The 20,695-nt window shown below is 48.3% G+C and overlaps 1 protein-coding gene across 1 annotated transcript in view; it reads left to right on the top strand.

Moving 5' to 3' along the window:
• The window catches only part of LOC115339162 (BPI fold-containing family B member 4-like), a 33,623-nt gene that overhangs the window by 8,618 nt on the left and 4,310 nt on the right, over positions 1-20,695 (top strand). Inside the window, exons 8-21 of the mRNA XM_041122772.1 lie at positions 10,094-10,192; positions 10,861-10,990; positions 11,745-11,859; positions 12,392-12,496; positions 12,764-12,919; positions 14,380-14,443; positions 14,868-14,931; positions 15,374-15,465; positions 16,521-16,694; positions 17,493-17,546; positions 18,203-18,370; positions 18,481-18,548; positions 19,929-19,971; positions 20,512-20,575. Of these exons, the coding sequence (XP_040978706.1) occupies positions 10,187-10,192; positions 10,861-10,990; positions 11,745-11,859; positions 12,392-12,496; positions 12,764-12,919; positions 14,380-14,443; positions 14,868-14,931; positions 15,374-15,465; positions 16,521-16,694; positions 17,493-17,546; positions 18,203-18,370; positions 18,481-18,548; positions 19,929-19,971; positions 20,512-20,575 (1,303 nt within the window). The 5' untranslated portion in view covers positions 10,094-10,186. The remainder of the gene's footprint in view (positions 1-10,093; positions 10,193-10,860; positions 10,991-11,744; positions 11,860-12,391; positions 12,497-12,763; positions 12,920-14,379; positions 14,444-14,867; positions 14,932-15,373; positions 15,466-16,520; positions 16,695-17,492; positions 17,547-18,202; positions 18,371-18,480; positions 18,549-19,928; positions 19,972-20,511; positions 20,576-20,695) is intronic.

Raw genomic sequence — 20,695 nt, 5'->3', positions numbered from 1 at the left:
ATCCAGAATCTGAATTTCTCTCTCCCTATCTCTGTGCTGGGCAGTTATGAATAGGAGATTTTGTGACTGGCTTCAGAGCCCGACTTTGGCTATTTAGAAAACATCCATTCAATAAATCATATGGGGAGCAGCTGCCGCTCTCTGCTGAGCCAAGGCACATCAGATAAAATATTGCTCATTTATTTGGTTTGGTAGAAATAAAGTTGCTGTAGTGGAACATCATTACAGGCTGTTCTTAATTCACCTCAGGGCTATTTCTAATAGCAGCACACAATTCTCCTGTGACAGTCTGAGTGAATGAGATGGGTGTTTTGATGTCAAGCTGAATGTAAGAAAGGTTTTAGGAATCAAAGCTTTGAAAGAGAAATAACTACTGTTTGTGCTCTGATACTGGAAGAGGTCCCTGTTTTATTATTAACACTATAGCTATTGAAAGTCCTGACACTTGTTCCTTGGGGATTTGAAGCAATTCAATCCATGAAATACTGCTTCAGCTCAGCCTTTTACAAGTCACTGCATGTTAGCAAAGCCGAAGGTGGCCTTGATAGCTAGTGGAGGCACCCAGGGCTGGCATTAAGTTAATAATATTTGTTTGATTTTTCAGCTGTATGGCAACTGGGAATCCTGCTTCTGCCCAGCTCTTGGCTTACAGCAGGTAGCTGCTTTTGTCCAAGCAGAATGGTTTATGAAAAGCTGTCCAAAGCATTTGAATTTAGACTTGCTGCTTTGCACAAATGTCATCAGCATAATATTCAGCAATGGGGCCATGGCATCTGTAGGCATGTTGCCTGCTGATCTGAAAAGATGCTAGAGGCTATTACTTTAAAAAATAAAAAAGAAGAAAAGGTGAAGGGGTAGGAAGACAGAGTGTTGTTGCAATGTAGGACTGGGTGCACGTTTTCTTTGACAAGGAACAGGCATCTAATCAGGAATCCTGCTTTTCTCCTTAGAAAATTAAGTCTCAAAATGTCTTATCTCCTCCTTGCATCATGGCTTGGCGAAAACAAGTGAGAGAATCGTGTAGATCTGAAGCCATTACCGTATCGCAGGCAAGACAGACAACTGCCGTGATTTTGTTTTCTGTGTGTTATGTCTTTAAATGTCCAATCACCTGTGTGAGGCAGCAGGCATTTCACATTCGTTTGGGGTGTGGAGTGCTGCAGAAGGGAGCCATGTATCCTGCTCTGCCACAGTGGCATTTCTTTGCCCTTGCTCGTCGTAATTATTCTCTATAAAATAGAGGTAACTGGCGGAAAACATATAGTCGCTCCAGCTTCCAGAAAAGCAGCTTGTGTTGCTGAGAGCAATAAAGCTAACAATGCAACAGCAGCGCCTGGATTCCTCCTTGCTGAATTGCATTTTGGTTGACAAAACAGATGCTCTTTGTTGCAGCTGAGGTACAGGCGCTGCCCTCGCTGCTGGCGTGATTTAGGGAAGGCAGCGCCGTGACCCTGAAGTCCTGGGTATTTGATCACGAGCCTCTTCGCTGCCGGTTCTGAAGGGCGCGGTGTTGCAGGCATGCAGAGAATTCGGTGCGAGTGACAAGATGCTCATGGTTCCTGGGAAGAAATGAACAACAGGAGAAAATGATTTACAAGTCACCGGTCTTATCAGAGTCCAAGTCTGAACAGCACGGCCGTGTTTCCCGTGCAGCAATATTGCTGATGCCTGTGGTCATATTAAACACGGTCTCTCTCCTGACAGCCCAGGTAGCCCTGGCTTAGCAATAACTTCTGCTGTAAAAAAAAAAAAAAAAAAAAAAAAAAAAGTGTCCTGAAATAGCAAAGATCAGAGAGCAGAGCTCTCTTGCTAACTGTTAAAGATGACCTTGATTCCATGTGTGAAGGCTGTGAAGTATCATAATTCAATAAGAATATTTATTCTGAGCTGCACGGCACAAGCTCAAAGAATCTCAAGACCTCATTTTCATCTGAGTAATTTTATATGGCAAATAGGGAAGTCAATTTTTTTGTTCAGACTCTCTGCTCCAGATAAACCTCCAGAGTGCTCATCTCCTGTACATAAAAGTTTCTCAAAATACTAGTGATGAAGCTGTTTAGTTCAGCTCTATTTCCGTGCTATCGGTGACTCTGTTAAACAGCAGTTCCCCGCAGATGGCTGTCGCTTTGATGCTAGTTGGTGTATGGCACATTAAAAATCCTTAACTTGGTTTCTAAAGTCTCACTAAAAACCCTACTGGGACTTTGATGTTGAGAAGATTCCACTCAAAGTACCCAAACTCTCTGAAGCTCTCCCGGCCTTATCTCGGAGGCAGACCAGCGAGTGGTTGCCTCAGGCAATAAAATATCAGTGGCAGCAAAAATGTGTAGTGATTATTTATGGTCTGAGCATCTGCAGTCAGCAGAGGCTGCTGGAAATTACCAGAGCCTGGCGATGCCTTGAAGAATCTAGTTCTTCATTTTGGAGACAATATTAACGGCTGCGTGCTGTGGTTCAGCCATTTCGTTATCTGTGGTGATCCAGCTGAAACGTCTCAGCAGAGCGCTTGGTAATTTCACGCACAAATTCCAGTTGTAAGCATCTGTGCCCCCAAATGTTTACAAAGGGTCTCTCTTGCTAAATGATAGGATGCTAAAAGCAACTGTGGAACCTTATTTAGGTTTTAATTAGATGGCGGTGAGTTTTTAACCATGACACCTTTTTTGCTGCTATGCAGCTGAGTAACGTACTGTGCTTTCCCGCAGTGCCGTGGGGCTGCTTGCTCGCAGATGGCGGGGTACCTTCGGCATGCCTGTGTAGGTGAGTATATTGCCATTGTGTATGTAAGGAGCTCTGGCTGTGGAGCTTGTTAGTGGATGTTGTTAATGGATCAATCTGTGCTGTTCCAACATTAACAAAGTCTTGTTTTTACTGTGTGAGTGAGTGAAATTGGCCTTGAACCAATTTTTTTTTTTTCTTAACTTCACTCTATAGTGTGAAATACTAGGGCCTGGTGTGTGACTCGCTCCAGTGTGCTATATTTGTTTTCTAGGTTGATACTTAGTTCTTTGCAGTGTGTCAGATAGGCATCAAATTGTTTTTCAGAGTTAAAGGGGAATTAAATGATCTCTCCCTTTTTTGTCCCTGTTGCATTTTTGTGCAGGGGAATCAATTTGACCCTACTGTGAGTTGCTTTAGAAGACTGTTATCCCGTGCGTGTCTTTGAAATAATTTTCTGCATAACATGCCCAAACCGCTTTACATTCAGTTCCAGCTCTAACAGAGTAAACACCGGCGCTTCAGCCAGGCGTTAAACGGCATCAGGCTCCAGCAAAAACTCTTCTGCTGCTGCTCGGCACTGATCCCGTACACCCTTTCTGATCCTTGGGTGGTGCGTTGTTCCCAAGGTGGGGGGTCCCTGTCCCCGGGGGGTGCCTGTCCCCGGGCGGGGGGGGGTGCCGTGCCCCGGGGCAGACCCTGCCCCGCGGAGCCGCCTGCGCCGCCGCACGCCGCCAGCAGGGGGGCGGTACAACCCAAGCTGCGCCGCACTCCGCAGCGCCCCGGGCCGGAGCGGAGCCGCCCTGAGCCACCCGCGGCCCCGCCGGGTCGCCGGTTCGAGTCTCGCCCCGCCGGCTCCGCGGCGCCGGCCCTGGCTGCTCCGGCCGCGCCAGCCCCGCGCTGCGCGTTCATCGGGCCATTTCCCTGCGCCCGGCGTGTCCCCGGGGGCTTCTCCCTCGTGCTCTTGCTTGCTGCCGTGCGTGGGTGTCTGTCACCTGGGGAGACCTCGCCAGGGCGAGGGCAGCCTGCTTCCGTGTCGGTACAAGGTCTGGGCAGCGTCGGCCCCGGCCCTGGGTTATCTCCGGGCTCCCGGCACTGCCCGCATCGTGGGGTGAGGAAACGTGGCTGTTTCTCGCTACCGTTCCCTTGTTTCCCTCTCTGAGACCTGAGGTCCTCGCCCCTTTTTTGCATCAAAATTGCTCTCCAGGTTGGAAGCAGGGGAACTGAGGGAAGATGCGTACACGATCTGTAACGTCTCCCTGGTGCGCAGGAGCTGGACACGGGATGAATAGGACAGGGGACGGGTACTCAAAATGATCCGCACCAGCTGTAGGCGTGAATTGGGATGGTGAGCCACAGAGGGTCAGAGGCAGGACAGCCGCCTGCCCTGCTGGCGTGACCGTATTCTTCGCCCTCTCCAGCCTGCTCCAGGTTTTATCTCCTCTAATGCTTCTTTGTTTCCTTCTTTCAATGTCACACTGGTGTTTCGAGGCTTCTGCCCTGAGGCAGGATCTGCGTACCAACCAACGCTGGACTGACCGTGGAGGGGAAATAGCATATGGGTGAGTTAGACCTCAGTCCTACTCATCAGGATAATTAACTCATTAGCAAGGTTTGTTTAATGGGAACTAGCTCTCTTGTTTCAGCTGCAGTTTCTTTAGAGCAGTTGGTATCTTCCTAGAAATAAGCATTTATTTACATAACGCTGATTCAAAACCCCTGACTACTTGTAGGGGCTATAATTTATCTCCCAAGGAATGTCTGGACAAAGCACGGCACTAATTCTGCCACCTGTGCTGATGATGTGTCCAAAGAGACCATGTCGAGTCTCTATTAAAAGCTGAGAATAAGACAGAAAGCCTAAAATCTTTACTTACAGAAGATGTATGTGTGTAATATAAGGCTGCTGCTAATTCTTCCCAGGGATTAATAGAGACGATCAAGGACAATTTCACTCAATATTGCTTTTCTTTTTGTAAAGCAAAGCTTCCCCAAACCTGAGGCAAGACAGAAACACGGCTTCGAGCCTGTGTTGCTCTCCTTCAGTCAAATGGAAATAGCTGTCTTTATTTTAAAAGTCTCTGTTGGCATCACGGTGCTGACACTTTCTGAGGCAATGAAATGGACAGAAATCCATTTTCCAGACTGGAAGGAAGGCAAAAAATAAATTGGAAGAATGAAGAGCGAGGAGGAATTGAGGCGTTCACAGCGCTCACAGCGCAAGTGATTGGAAGTGATGGGAAGAAGGCAGGAAAGGGATTCATTTGTTTAAAATATAGGACTAGATTTGACTTTAAGGTGCACGTTGCATCACTGAGAAGTCCATGCTGCCGTGTCTCTGCTGGGGCGTGCGCCAGGCAGCACACGTGCTGGTATGCCGGTGCAGGTTGGCTGCCTGCAGATACATGGGGGTTCTTCTGGCCGTGCACCCCAAACGTGGGGCAGTGAGCCTGTGCCTGCCCCGTGGTCTTTCGCCGGGGGCTCCTGGCAGTCCCACAGGAAGGTTACAGCCTCCTCTGCTGACCTGACTAGGCCTTTGAACGTCAGGTGATTTGTGGCAAGTGGCCAAGCTTGCCTTGTGGGGGGCCAGGTGAAAAAGGATGCCCTGGGGAAACCTGGAATGTGCCGGACCTGAAAAAGTCAAGATGCAAGATGCACCCCCAGAAAAATGCTCAGGGTGGCACTTCGACTTCAACTCTGTCTCTGCAGGCCGACAACAGACACACACCGACAAAATACTGCAGAACTCGGTGAAACCAATGCCTGCCCGAAGCAGCTGGGGAAGGATTTGCAGGGCTTCCTAGGCTTTCCTGCCTGGTATGGCTTGGTTCCCCCTGCGAGTCCTTTGGCCAGTGCTGCTTTCAGCATTGCATTGTGGAGCTCTGATGTCTTGGTAAGGCCTGAAGACATGAAGACATGTCCACAAAAATGCCTCCATTTTTGCGCTGCAACTTATCATGCTGCATCTGGCTAATGAAGTTTGTCCCTTTTCTGTAGCTGATAACATTACGCTCATTCTACTTCAGTTCACATCTCGGAAGCAGAAAGTTTCCTGTCTATAAAATTCCTGGAGACATTGATTTGTTGTTATCTCATGGCAGCGATTTTACTCTGCCTTGCTGTTTATGCTCGGCATTGTGGACGCATCCAGAAATCAATGTTGCTGTTCTCACTCCTTTTGACAGGCAGCTCCTTAGAGCTGCTGCCCGTGAGTCTCGTGTTCTTTTCCTTGTTTTCCCTGCCTGTGCTCTCTGCGTGGCCCTTCCCTGAGATCATGTTTCTGTTTCTTGAGTTCCCTATGTAGGAAACTGCATGGGTGAGCGATCAGACACAAGTAAATCTGGAAAGGATGCTTTTGACGTCTGTCCACGCACAACATGCCACAAGTCCCCGGTACGTGCGCTAAGAAGCGGTCCTGGGTCAGTGCAAGCCTCCGATCGATTTGGCAAGGCTCACTGTTGTTATAAAGAGTGATTGGTATTAATTAAGCTGCTTTGCCCTTGTGGACTGCTGACAATGGAAGCTGCTAAATCAACTGTAAATCTGGCTGTGGGGATTGTGTGTTTCTGACAATCCTGGGCTAAAGTCCAGTCCCCAAACTTGAGGAGGGTTTGATTCCCTCAGTTCTTATTAAAACCCTCCAGGTCCTTTCTAGGAGATTTTAGTTCATGTTTTGACAAATCCTGTTGCTAGAAATTAGCTTTTGAGTCTGGCTCTGGGAGGATTCATCCATCCCAAACCAAACAAGAACACAGGTAACTTTACGAAGACAGATGCTTCACTAACACAGAGTTTCTGGTTAGCATAATTCAGCATATTACACTGAATTGGGGAGTTCAGAGAGAGGTTCCCTCCTCCCACTTCCCTGAGCATAAACAGGATTGGAAAAAAATCTCCCCTGAGCAAGGCTGCTTGCAATGAGGCAGAATGAATACAGCATCAAATGACACTTCTCTGTGCATTTATTTTCCAGTCTCTGGACTGAATTGGCACTGACCAACATGCTGGCCGAGGGGGCAGACCTACTGCGGTGCAAATCCAACTGTATTGCCATTGTTGCCGTATTCCCCAGTAAAGTGCCAGGTAGGGAAAACAGTTCATAAAGCTGAATTTCAGGTATTCGGAAACTGGGCTGGAAGTTCACAGCCCAGGTGCAGTCAGTGTTTAGAACCGATTTCATTTTTTTCCCTTCCTTTTCCAGTTTTTGTTCTAGCAGCCTAATTTAGTTTGAGGTTTGCTGTGTCATTTTCCTACCTGAGTGCTTTCTCCTTTCTCTTGAGCTGGCTTCTTTTTGCTGACATCAGGGAAGTTACTTTCCATCGACATTTGAACTGAGCAGTTTCATTAATGTTCACAGCATCCATCTGGAAGCAGCTACTTACTTCTAGGAAGTGTCCCTGCAAGAGAACAGGCTGCATATTTGTACAAGGCAGCTCCATCACAGGGTGTAATTCATGCTATCAGATTTAGGTTTTTCACCTCAAGAGACAGGATTCAGTTTATGTGTATTCTTCATAGGGAGTTACTATTTGCCCATTAATGAGGTTTTACAGGCTGAGGTTACTCTTCCCCCCGCCCCCAGCACATAACAGTGAAGAAATTTTGTGTTTCTGTAGCCTGCAAACTTCTGGAATGTCTCAAAACCACCATTTATCTTAAAAATGTGGTGGTGTTCTTCAAACTGTGGTGGAGAAATTCTGATTTTTTTTTTGTTCTTTAATGTTGCTTAACATTTTCATTTGGGATGTATGTAATTCTCCTAATTTCTAGCTAAGCCTAACTAACTAACTTTCTAACTAAGCCTAGTTTTCCCTAGGCTTCTATGGTTCTGAATATTACAGAAAAAATATCAGTGAATTTAATAATATTTAATAAATTATAATATTTATTTACTTTAGTATTAGTCTTCTAAAGTTCCTGTTGCTGTTTCACCTGCCATCTTTCTGAGCCGCAAGCTCGGGGCAGTTCGGAATGCCAGAAGCTGCTCCGGAGCGTCTTTCCTCTGCGTGTGTTAGTCTTTCCATAAGCCCTTCCACTTTCCAGCATTTGTGTTGTGATAATCTCTTCTAGCATTTCTTGCAATGCTTCATTTTAATATATATTCCCTTGTCACTGCAGAACTGAATTCAGCCTCCTGGTAAGTGATATCTAAATCACTGCTGCAAGGAGAGAATGAAATATAGGCGCGTGAGAGGGAGGCAAAGGATATGACTGAATAAGAAAAACTCGCACAGCAAGAAGAAATATCTACAGCGGTGTATAAAATGTGCTGCTTTCCTTACAGCTTCTGCTCGCTGCTGTTGGTACAATACATGTGTGTCAGGTACAAACACAGATGTCTGCCTCTTGTCATTGAACTGCGAGATTATCTGATTTGAGCGTGCAGTCGTGTTGTGCATATACAACGACTCGGGTGTTTGTTGCACACATGGTGGCATGTCTGAAACCATTTGGAAATCTGCTTTTGTACATGCTCAGTAGCTGACTTTTGCCAGCAGTGATACTCCTGTAGTGTGTACAAGGCTGGAGCAGAGTCTCCTGAACGCTTCACTGTGGACGTTTATGATGACCGCTCGGCTTTGTGCATTTGGATGAGGCTCTTTGAAAGGGAACAAAAAAGAAGAAACGCAGATAGATTGTCCCAGGCAGTAAAAGCACACTGGGGCAAGCAGCAGAGTCAGCAATAAAAACAGTAAGTGTAAATCACCCTGAGACACCTGGGGAGAAAATGCGGAAAGCAGGACTAGAGCCAGTGATGGGATGCGGGCACCGGGATGTGCTGGTGAGGGATCTGCTGCCGGGAGGTCAGCTGCAGGAGGGACCCCGCTTGCGTGGCTCTGCACGTTGCACCCCATGAAGGGTGGGCTGTAGTGTTGCTCTGTGTCTTTTTCCCTGCTGACCAAGCACTGCAGTCATGATCTCAGCAGGCAGCTGGGATGCATCTTCTGAGGGAGATGGTTTTGACTTTGCTCTGCTGCTCCAGCCTTCTCAGAGGGGCTAACTTCATTCCCTGGTTTTGGGACTAGACTGTCACCAGCACACCAAATGCAGTCCAGACTGAGTGCGTGTTAAACAAAACAAGAGCTCATACAGTGTTTCTGTGATGGGATGCTTCGTTGAGTCTGAGTCCTTGGAAGCACGTGCTGAAGGACCTTCCTGCTTGGTGAAAGCACTTCGCTGTTACCGCAAAAAAACACCTTGTGTGGTATTGAAGAGCATCCTGAGACTATTTTTGCTGTCTTCTGTATTCCCATGAGAAAGCTAGCCCAAAACTCGCTGTGGTAGTAGCAGCTTTCTCTTAACTTCAACCTGAACGTATTGGCTTGTGTTTGTTCCTGTGCCAACATTGTCCCTGAGCCCGAGCAGCTCGTCTGTCCTCTCCTCTCCCTCTCCTGTGTTTGTGGAGAATGATCGTATCTCTGCTCGTCTTTGTTCCACGAGGCCGAGCGCGCTGGCCACTCTCTGGTTTCCCAGTCATCGCGGCAGCCCTTTGCTGCCCGGTTTCTGTCTGAGTCCATCCCTCTTGAGCATGGGTGACCAGACCTGAACAAAGTCCCCAGATAAGATCTTCCCAGGGCCCTGCACAATGGAAACTTCCGTGAAGCCCAGCCAAGGTGTCTGCTGAGGGATGAGATTTTTCCTTTGAAATACGCATTTCTGCTGCCCTCGGCTCATTCAGCTAGCATAAGTGTTGCTTATTCAAAATTATATTTATTGTTGGCTTTATACATTTCAATACAACTTCATTTTTTATGGTCAATTTGTGACACTCTTTACAGATATGACTGAAATAAATTTGAAGCTTGGTCTTAACAAAGCCAACATTTATCAGGTTTCTGCAACCTCTCCACGTTGCTTTTTGTCAAGAAAATATTTTTCCAGTGCTGCATTTGAAACAGGGATGAGCATTATAAGTCTCACAACTCCTCAGGGATTGGGAAAAGCAGATTGTTTCCTACTATAAGCCTCCTTGAATCCATGCCCATGTGTTCCATGCACCGCCTTCCTGTACAGGCAGCCTCATCAGTCTCCTGTCAGATTTAGATGCTTCAGTAATTCTCATGATTTCCTATAAAGTTGGTTTCCTCAAAGCACGGGGATCCCCACTGGGGTCACCATTACAGGGTATGTTTTTTGAGGTAGACTAGGGGGGGGAAAAGTGGCATCCGAGTGATCCAGGCCGCAAAGGGAAACGGCAACCGGTCAAGTCAGCGGTGACGTTACCTCGTATAAATCAAGGGAGGTGGCAGCTGGGTGTTGCTTGCAAAGAGCAAGAGTATAGAGGGATGCCTGCTCATGAGACGTGGAGGTTGTGAGGAAAAGGTGTGTCTGGTTGGCTGCAGTTTTTATATAAGGGCAACTTCTTCCATCTCAGTTGCAGGAAAAAAAGGGAGGACGACGCTGAGTCTTGGCGGTTTCCAGAAGAGCCCAAGCGGACCTGAGAGCCCTTCCCAGCTGACTGCAGCTGATGCAGGTAATAACATCATCTATGCACCAAAGCCTCGGCTGGTGAAGGCTGCGTGGTGGCAGGGAGACTTGCGTGGTAGCTGCGTTATCACCTTATAACTCTGGAAGGGCGCGCATCGTGTGCCTAATGCTTGGCCTCTTTAGTTTGAGATTTTGCTGTGCACCAAGCTCCTGATCATCTGCCTATGTCTGGCATTTCATAAATAAATTTGTGTTAATAATTATTAAACTATAACTTTATAGCTAGCTTATTTTTATCACTTGAGCTTTTTTTCTTGCTTTTGAAAGTTAGAAAGAACGGGAATAATCCTCAGATGCTTCCCTTGGCAAAGACCCTTACCAAAACAAGTGTAACATTTCATCTAAGGGACACAGAAATAATGACTGCTTAAACATCAGTTCAGGGGAAAAGCAGTTTGGCTTTCTTGTGTGTGAACATGTAGGATATTTTGGGCCAGTCACAAAGAACCAGGAAAGGGCTTTTATTGATCCACACTTGGAGTCTGTCCACGTGTGTGGATGTGGACAAGGTCCTGCTGCCCCAGGCTCGAGCAGTCTTGAGCTTGATAAAGAGTAGAGGAGGGATTTCTTACTTGAGCTCTTTCCTCATAAAGACACTGGGATCTCTTCTTAGAGCCTTTTCCCCCACTTTTCACTCTGATGTCTCCCTTGCAGCAGGGGAGTCTTCTGGAGATGACGATGTTGAAGCTTTTTGGAATCATCTTTTTCTGTGGCCTCTTCTCGCCCTCTCAAGAAGTCTTGTCCGGTCTGTCCTGTGCCGTCAGTCCAGGGGCAATGCAGAACGGTAACTAGAAAACATGGGTTACGTTTGTTTTGAAAGCTACGTGGGACCGTGACGTGGAGTAAAACCTCCTGAGTGTCTTCATCTTTATTTTATAGTTCCGTAGGGCTGCAGACTTTGCTCAGAGCTTCTGACAGCCATCACTGGGTTCATGGGTCAGGGAAATCTCTCTGCTCCAGAACTGGGACACGTTTCAGCACCAAAGGGCCATACAGAATTTCAGGGCTAGATCTGGATTATTCCCTCATTTTGTCTTAGTTTCTCATCTCCATATTGGAGCAGCTGATGTTTGGCAAACCACTGCTGTGAAGTTTAGCAGCCGTGTTTACATTTGCAATGCTCCAGCAAAAAAAAGAGGCTTGTTTCAAGTTGCTCGTATTAAAAAAAACAAACCAAAACCCAAACAAAACCCCTTTACAAATGGGAAGCAAGTTGTGAGTTGAAGCACAACCACCGAGTGGGGTTGCTGTCATTTCTGGTTGTGCACAACTGTACTATAATCTTGAAGTCGGAGGTCTGGGATGCTCTCCACTGCTATCCCTCCGGGTTAATTCACTAACGGCAGCTTCGGTTTAGCGCACGTTGTAAAATATCATCTCCTGTGTGATTTGACTGCACTGAGACAGCTAATGACTTTATAAGGAGTTTTGGGGAGCAGTGGGGCTTTGTTGTGTGACGCCTTTGCCAGGACAGATCTGACTGAGTGGAGAGAGGTCACTGCTGCAAGTGCCGGTCCTCACGCAGAGATGTTTTCCAGTTCTCTCGGATGCCATACTTCAGAACGGGCTTCTCCAGCAGCACCTGCAGGGCCTTGTGCTCCCAAACATCATGGGTGAAGGGGGTCTGCTGAACTCTCCCACCAGCATCACTGGGTAAGTGGAGAGCAAGGGCTTCTCTGTGAGTGTACCTTCACCATCAATTATGAAGCGACAAAAGCTGAGCTGCAGTTGGCATGATTGGCCCAAGTAGTTATCTTGTTTTATTTTGATACTGAAATTCTGACCCAATAACAGTTTTCTGTGTGGTAGCAAGGTGGATGGTGAAGTGCGCCGCAGGTTGTGGATGCAGATGCAGAATGACGGCTCTGATGCTGTTGATATCTGAGACGCTCGGCAGCCCTGAGAGAAGGAGGAAGGGGCCACAGAGAGAAAAAGCCAACTGCTCTGCAAAGTTGGTTTCTACCCTAATCTGATTCTGGTTGCCTTCTTTTGGGTTTCAGCTGCAGACCCTGTCTCTCATCCTGGAGCTGGTATCTCTTGCTTACAATACTTGTGCTTATAAGACTCGAGTCTCCAGCTGGAGGTGGCCGTGGTGACGTGGGCGCTGTAGGTTCCTCAGTGGGTACAGCTGCTCAGCTGTTAGAGGATGCTTTTAATTTGCGCCAGCTTTTGCTGTTGTTTGCAGCCTGCACCTTGTCAAGGTTCGGCTCCCCAGGCTGTCGGTGGTGCTGCTGCCAGGAATCGGGGTCCAGCTGACCATCGCCGCAAAGCTGGAGCTCAGTGGCAACTGGTGAGTGGGGTGTTTCATAGTGGCCGTTAAGGGAAACCCCTACCCACAGGCTTCCTATTGTGCAACGTTTTGCAGCTTTTATGGACTTCTAGGTGTTTCTTACCTATAATAAAGTCACAGAGCAGAATAGGCACCAAAAGATGGCTTGTGGTATTTGTAATAAATTGCAGGAGATGGAGGTGCAGTTTGTTGCTACTGGCTTTGCTGAGTTTCTCTGGTTAGAGGCTGAGAGATGAAATCTGTTCAATCCCATTTACTTTTTTTCAGCTTGGTTGGCCTTCTTTCAGAACTAATTGATATCTTAGTGGATGTGAACATTACAGCAAACATTAAATGCACGAATTTTGAATCGGGCACAGTCCAGGTCGTCATTGAAGACTGCCTCTGCATTCTTGGTGCCATAAAGATCAAGCTCCTTTCTGGGTAAGTGCCTGTGGATTTATGTTTTCATTTATGTTTTCCATTGCATGCAATGCTGTTCTCTTTATCCAATGATCTAGACAGTCTGCCAGAACACAGACGGTGCTAAGCTGATACAGAGCCAGGCCTTAGGGAAGTAATTTCTTTCCCATTGCCAAAGACAGTTGCTTCAGCGGAACCGGCAAAAAATTTGGTTGTTGGAAGATGAGGGTTAATTCGCCCTGTTTTCCTGTGGAAATTTTAAGATCTGAAGTATGAGGTTTGGTACTTCTTCCAATGCACTTTCTTTAGACTTAGCTACTGAATCAATACCCAAAGGGTAGGAATAATAGGGCAGGGAGTGTTCTAGGAGAACAGTACTGTTGCTTGCCCTGGTTTTATACTCTGCCTTTGGCTGCTGTCACAGAAAGATGCTGGGCATATGGACTTTCTGTCTGGCCACTGTGGGTGTGTGTAATTCCATGCAAATGTCCCATCTCTTGCTCAGCCTTATTAGATTCTTGGCAGAAAGAATTTACTGACTTTATGTATTGATGAATGCAACAGTAAATTGATCATGGGAAATATTTTCTTTTATTGCTTTTGAATTACTCACTTTTCGGGTTCATTGAATTTCTCCTAATTAATTTTTGCATTATGCATTATATTTCAATCAGTGCAGCAGCTGGTTTGAAAGAGACTATGTAAGTGAATAGAGGAACACGGCTCACCCACTCTGGGGGTCATATTTTAAGTTTTAGCAGGATTAAAGCGATGGTTTGCAGGAAGTGAGCTCCCTGTGGGATAAGGGGGAGCGTGGATGTACGTGATTGACTTCATGGAAGTTCCTCAGATGGGTCTATAGGCAGAGCTTGGGCATAAATAATGAGATGCATTATGTATTCCTGCTGTCTGTGGCTTGCCGAGTGTGCTGCTGCATGTTCTAACCCAATAGTCCAGAAATATATTGATTATCAAAAGTAAATGGCTCTGCGCTGCCTGCAGGCAGCACGCGTCCCAGAGTGATCTATTTAGCAGCAGTGCTGAAATGTTACACAGCACATTTCTCCTCTTGTTATTCCACATGTAAATTGTTTGTTTCCCATAACTAACATGGAGGTATTTCATAACAGCTCCGCTTTCCCTTAACTACAGCACTGATTTAAATACCAGAGGGAGACAACCAAACTCGGGTTACACTGCGAGAGGCTCACTCCTTTCGTGCAATGATGTCTGTGCACCCCAAGTGCTGAAGCCTTCAATTCTCAGAAATTAGCCCAGTTCTCCCCTTGGTGGAGGGGAGCAGCTCCTTGCCCTCCCTGCCTTCTGCACAGCCCCTGCTCTTGCCAGTAGTAGCTGCAGCAGTGTCCCTGAGGGGTGGCTAAGGGCATAGTAGTGTGTAAGATGAAGGCTGGAGAATGTTTGGTCTCCTATCCTGGAGCTGTGTTTGTAGTGATCGGAAATTTTTTTTCTTTCCTTTCCAGCTTACTGTCCCTATCAGTAAACGAGATAGTGCTTAACCAGCTGACAGCAACTTTGCCCGGTTTGGTAAGCCTGAAGATTGCCCTCCTTTCATAGCTGAAATGCAGAAATATCAGGAACAACATGTTACGAGGTCACAGCAAGCTGCATCATCTTTCTGTGTTGCTTTCCCATGTCACTGGTATGCGCTGCTTGGCAAGGATGCCCGTGGCCAGCCTGGCTGCTGCCGGTGTGTTTCTGCCTGCAGGGCGATGCCTGAAATATTCCCCAGATCAAAGCAGTCCCCTTTGCTGCGGTACCACAGCTCCAGGAATGCTCCGCTGCCCCCAAGTCCTTCACAGCATCCCAGCTGCTGCCTGATGCCACGCAGCACTTTTTCCCTGGGGATTTAGATTAAAAGGAGTGGGTCTGATCAGGCTGTAGGGTGACGGCTCCCTGCAGAGGGGTGGCGAGGGGGGTTGAGCGGTCGCATTTCTGCTTTGTGTTGCAGCTGTGTCCCGTAGTCGATATTGTCGTCAACCTTGTGAACATCCAGCTCCTGGGCACTCTCAACGGTGCGTTTCTTATGGAGGATGAGGTGCTGCTTTCCCGTGTTCCCTGCAGTCCCGTGGTGGGACTTTCCCACGACTAGTCCTTAAGTGCACCAGGGAGGAGCTGCACTTCTGCAGGATTGCTACTGAACCTTGAATTCACACCCCAGCAGTCCAAGTGAACTGCCTGCACCTTGACCCTCCTTATGCCATTTTTATACGTCACCCTTGGATTTAGCTTTTAATCTTTGATGCTCTTTATGGGCTATATTCTAAAGGCAGATCCCACAAAGCTGAATTTGGGGATGTTTTGGCCATTTTGAGTAGCAGCGAACACCCCACAGAAGTGCATGCTTGGGACTTGGTTGTGGGTGTGAGGTCTGGCTGGTGGCCTGCAGGGTCAGGAGAGGAGTTTGTGTTGCTGCTTATTTCCTGATCTTGTAATGATCTTTTTTTCTCCATGAAGCGGTGATCCCAGTCGGTACGGCAGGAACGATTCACTACCAGCTGGCCAGCCTCCCGTTTACCTCTGGCTTGTTCCTTGGGTTGGACTTAGATGTAAGTTAACACTGGGTGACGGGACCCTGCGAGCGTGACTACAGCGTGGTGCCTTTCAGACTGTTCACCTCATCCTGTGGGAGCCGTTGTCTTCTTCCAGTACAATCACGTGGAGGAGCTGGGCTAATGACTTGTTCTGGAAATGCTAGCTAAATATTTAGATCCTTATCCAAATCACTACTAAGTGACTGTGTGTACTTTTCTTCAAGCCCTCTTTTGCTTTGTTTGCAAACTTATCCTGAGACTGCCTGAAACTGCGTGTCTGCTGTTTATAACTGTTGGGTCAAGCAGTTTTCATCCCCTCCCTCACCCTGCCTGCAGGCTGGGTGTTAACTGCTTTTTGCCTTCACTATTCAGTGTCTATGGTAGGTGAATGCTACCAAGCTAATGGCTATATTTTTTACTTCTGTCTCACTGGGAAAAGAACAAAACAGCAAAAACCAAACAGTACTTTCAAACAGGAGAGCTCAAATAAAAGAAGGTGGCTAGTGAGAAGCAATGGGACATAAGCAATAAAGAATAGCAAGGGCTAATAACAAACACTGCAGTCTGTACGATCAGCGCTGCTGCTCTTGCTTTAGTGCAGGTACTTCATCGGGATTAGTCTTTGCCCCCCCCACCCCTAGACAGAGTTAGTCTCCTTAGCAAGTAGATGGTATCAGTGCAAGTTTGTTGTGGAGTCCGAGGATGGCTCACGCCTGGCTGGGCACTGGAGGGAAGGAAGGCAGGGCTGGGACGGTCGGGCTGGCACCACCTTCACCGCTCGTTTGCTCTTGGAGTGAAATCTCAAGGATGAACTGAAGCAGTGAGATGTGATTTGGCCAAAGTCTGTTATTAGCTAAGAAGGCCTCAGTTACACACTCTGGCCTTTATCAGCTCCTTTCATCCGTTAAATATAGAGGGAATTGCTCCGAGTCCAATGCTTTTCCCTAAGCTGCTGGCGAGGCGAGGGCTGTTTCAGCTGGCACAGACCCTGCACTCTCTGTCTCGAGGATCTGGGCATGCCTCGTGGCTTTGAAGGATCAGTTTAATGTCCGTGTCACCTCTCTTTGCAGGGTGCGGTGAAGCAGGTGGGAGGCAGCATCATCCCCCATGACTCGTCCCCCTCTGCTTTGCCTCCGCTGCTGGACAAGCTTCTGGTCTTGGGACTGCGCCAGAGCTTTCTCAATGCAGTCCTGTCCCTCCTGATCCAGATACCGCCGCAGACCTTCACCTGCACGCCAGAAGTCGTGAGTGTAGCAGCACCTGTATTTCGTGCCAGGGGAGGTGGCAAGGGACAGGCGTCAGCCTGACCTTAGCTCAGCTTGCGTTGCTGCTGCGCATGGATTCACGGCGTGCACAGCCTCTGCCGGCCCTCGGCACGCAGCCGCTCTGGGGCCTGCGTATGAATGTGCTCGCTTGCAGATGCTCAAGCCCCGGAGTTGCCTCCTTACTGCTCTTTTTGGAAAGCTATAATAGCACGTGCAACGATCAGCTGTTCTTTTTTCTGTATGGGCACCCCAAGGGATACCTGTTGAAACCAGTTGTGTACTGGTTATGCCATGGACTCCTGGAGGTCCGTAATCCATTTCAAGGAATCTGCAAAATGTCACTGAGAAAAGCAACTTCGTATATGCAATGCAATTCTCTAGGCGTGTGCATTTTCTGTACCTCCGATCTGTAATTCTACTGGGAAATATTAGCAGTCTACACACTGACAAATGTTGAAAGCCTCTGGGTTACTTTTCCTTCCGTTGCTGGTTGCTCTCACCTTAACGACTAGCTAGGAATTGCCCAGGCAGCTGGGGAGCAATGGAGAAGGCAGAGGGCTCGGTGTGCTGCTGTAATATAGGTCTGCGTGGGACTGAGCTGCCTGGGGCTTCACTGGGGACAGCGAGTGAATGAAGGCTGGGGGACTGGCCCCAGGAGTGCGAACAAGCTGTCTGGGAACAGGGACACAAGTGGGAGAGGGGTGGCCCCGGCAGGACGGGTGTTGCCGAAATCGGCTGTAGTGCTCATCAGGGCTGCTTGCACTTTTGTTCCAACAGTTCTCTGGTGCCAGCCGTCTGCAAGAAGCCATCACAACCCTCGTTCCTGCTGGGGTGAGTAACTTCTGCTGGCGCGAGGGTTTGTGTAAACCTCGCCAGGTCGGAGGCTTATCCAAGTGATGCACCTGGATGTGCCAGCGTGCTGCTGCCAAAGTCTCCAGTCTTCTGCTCCCCTCCTCTTGGCCGTGCTGAGCACGCACGGCAGCCGAGCCGTGTCAGCACAGCTCGAGGGTGCCCTGCTGCCCGACCGGCCGAGGGGAGCGGGTGGAGGGACCAGAGGTTTGTGCCCAGCCCTCGGCAGGCTCTGCACGGTGCCCGCTCTCCCGTGTGCCATCAGCTGTAGCCAACCTTCTCCCGCTCCCTAAGCAGGGGAACACCTTCTCTCGCAGCTCACAGCCATTGACAGAAAGAGCTGATAAATGTCTGGTGTCTCCCGTTTCCTGGGCATCACGGGCACCTTCTTACGGGCACAGCCCCCTTCGTGTCCACCTTTGCTTCCTCAGCCCCTTACTGCCTGCAGCAAGGAGTGCTGACCTGTGCTGCCAGACCTCTTTGCTCTGTAAATTTGGCTTGTCCGAGGTCTGTGTGACCTTGGGGGAGGCCCTACAGAATTAAGGGGCTGTGAGAGTCCACCAGCGGACTGCCGGTCACCTGCCTGGCCAGTGTGTGGGCTGTGGGTAGCCACATCCATGCATCCCTGATTCCCACAGTGCCCCACCTGCCATGGGACCAGTCCGCTGAGCATTAAGCTGACATTGTTTGGGAACCCGCTCATCCTCTTGGAAGAAAACAAAGCCACCGTCGAGCTTTCGGTCATGATTCAGGTGTTCATCAAGCGCTTAGATGGACCCATCCTCAACCTCCTGCTGCTGAAGGCCGTAAGTGTGGATGTAAAGACCTCAAACCGGTGAAGCGTGCAGCCAGCCGAGTGACTGGCGGCTGGGATGGGGACGTCTCCCCGGGCTGATCCTCCCCTGTCTGCTTGCAGGACCTTGGTCTAAACGCCCACGTGTCGATTGCTGGAGGCAGACTGGTGCTGGGGTTGTCCCTGGGCAGGTAGGCTGTCCCCGCAGCGGCTGCGCTGCTCAAAGCAAAACCCGCTGCAACGCCCCAGCCTGCTCGCTCCCCTGAGACAGCCCTGGGTGTTCAGCTGTCCTGGGAAACTCCGGCTTTCCCGGAGCTCAGGGTACAGGTTGAGTTTTCTGGGAAGCAGTGGCCAGAAGAGAGCAGGACAGCAGGAAGGGCTGCAATTAATCAAGGATGCTCCGAGCGCTGTAACAGCGTGTCCCTTGGTGACACAGCACTGCTGGAGCTGCTGGAACTATGGCAGATGGGACAGGAGTGTGGCACAAAGCCGGCTGTGACAAAGCCGGGCAGTGCTGCCCTTTTACAGGCTGGTGACATTCTCTGCATTGCGACGTTTAGCTCCAGAGCTGCTGACTTGAAATGTTTTTCAATGTCTGTGAGACAGACATTTCCTTTCCTGAATCTGAGAATTTCGTACCTGGCTGATGGCATGAGGTGGACAGGTATTGCTGACTTTCAGGAAACATTACAGCAGTGGGAAAGTTTTAGGAGACTGGCAGAAAAGTCTGTGTCAGTTTTATAACAAGGAGAAATGAGGTAACCTGAATAATTGTAAGACTGTCAGCTTGACTTTCATCCTGGGCAGTAGTTTGAGATGTCTGATATTGGACATGAGTGATAAAGGAGTAAAGGAAAGTACTGTCATTAATGCCAGTCAAGGTATGATTAAAGGTTGGAAAGCATTCCTTATAGTGTGAGGTTTGAGGATTTCAAGCCGTTTAGCTTGTCAAAGAGCTAGATTTAGAAGCAACATTGGCATAGCTTGTATGCAGCAATATAGAGAACAGAAATGCATCACAGGGCTTTTAATTCAATAGACAAAGATATAACAAGATTCAATAGAAGTAGAAAAGAGAAATTCAAAGTGGAAATAAAGCATACGTTTTAGCTATGGAGATGTGTGATTGCAATGATAGATTAGGAGCTGTAGCAAATTCTTCAGAGCTCATGATCTTCAAATCCAGACTGGATGCTTTTTCTAGAAGCTCTGCTCTCAGCTAAACAGGAGCTGACTCCTTTTCCTAAAATGAATAACTACCTGGGCACGGGAGAGGGAAAGGGAAGCCTGGAGCTGGTGTGTGCCCTGTTGCAGTGCTGCTTCATTTACAAGCAAATAAAAATTAGGTGAAGCTTTTATTTTCCTATTTTCTTTTCTCTCTTGCAAGTGTGGCAGTGCCTGCTTTTTGTGTTACAATATTGTGATCCCTTTATGGATGCCTTGCAGGGATCCCTTGCCCATGGGCTGAGTAATGCTGCACTAGAAGGTGGCAGCGGTCTCACAGTAGGGATCCGTGAGCTCTGGCCAGTGCCTTGGCATCTGACGTGCTGTTTGCTTTCCTTTCCCTGCAGCACTTCCCTCTCCTTGGAGTCCTCTGATGTTGGCATCAGTAACGTAAGTCTCTCGTACCAGTCTAGGCTTTCCTAGGTGGGCAGAGTGGCCAAGCGCTGTGCCCTGTGGCTTTGGGGAAGGAGGGACACACATGGTGGCTGTGTGATGCTGTAACGTGTCCTGGCTGTGATGGATTACATCTGCTGATGGTCTTTGCTGTTAGCTGCTCTACTTTGTAGGTCATAGCAATTCTTCTTTTGTTGCTTTTTTCTTTTTTTTTTTCTTCTGCCTTTTCTAATAATGCAAATATAAAGCCTGAATTCTGTTTGTTTATTCATGCCTGCTTGGGCAAAGCTTACACGGAGCTCCAGCAGGAGTTTTACCTGGTAGAAAGTTTCCCAAAGGAAGTACCAAATACAAATCGAGGAAGAAAAGTAGATTCGCTTTAAAGAAAAGAGGGACTGTTTGTTCTTTTGCTGTGTCAGTGGGAAGTGATTTCCAGTCCCAAGGACTGGCTGTCTTCCAGCTGCAGCGCTGGGCTGTGCTTGCCGCCGTCGTATGTCTGGCAGCACCGCTCACGCGCTTGTTCCTTCTCTGGTTCAGATCTCGAACTTGAAGCCACACTGCAGCAGTCTGCTGGCGGAAACCTTATTGCCTCTTATCAATGGTAAGGTGACCGGGATAGCTGTAACATTGGGAGTGCTTTGATTGAGGAGGGGAGATGGGTATGTGTGCACGATTGAAAGCTGTAGCAGGAGAGTTGGAGCAACTAAAGGTCTGCAGTCCC

The sequence above is a fragment of the Aquila chrysaetos genome, chromosome 3 (assembly GCF_900496995.4).
Source record: "Aquila chrysaetos chrysaetos chromosome 3, bAquChr1.4, whole genome shotgun sequence".
NCBI classification, from domain to species: Eukaryota; Metazoa; Chordata; class Aves; order Accipitriformes; family Accipitridae; genus Aquila; species Aquila chrysaetos.
The sequence above is the reverse complement of the archived record's forward strand: the minus strand, read 5'-3'. Positions and strand labels throughout refer to the sequence as shown.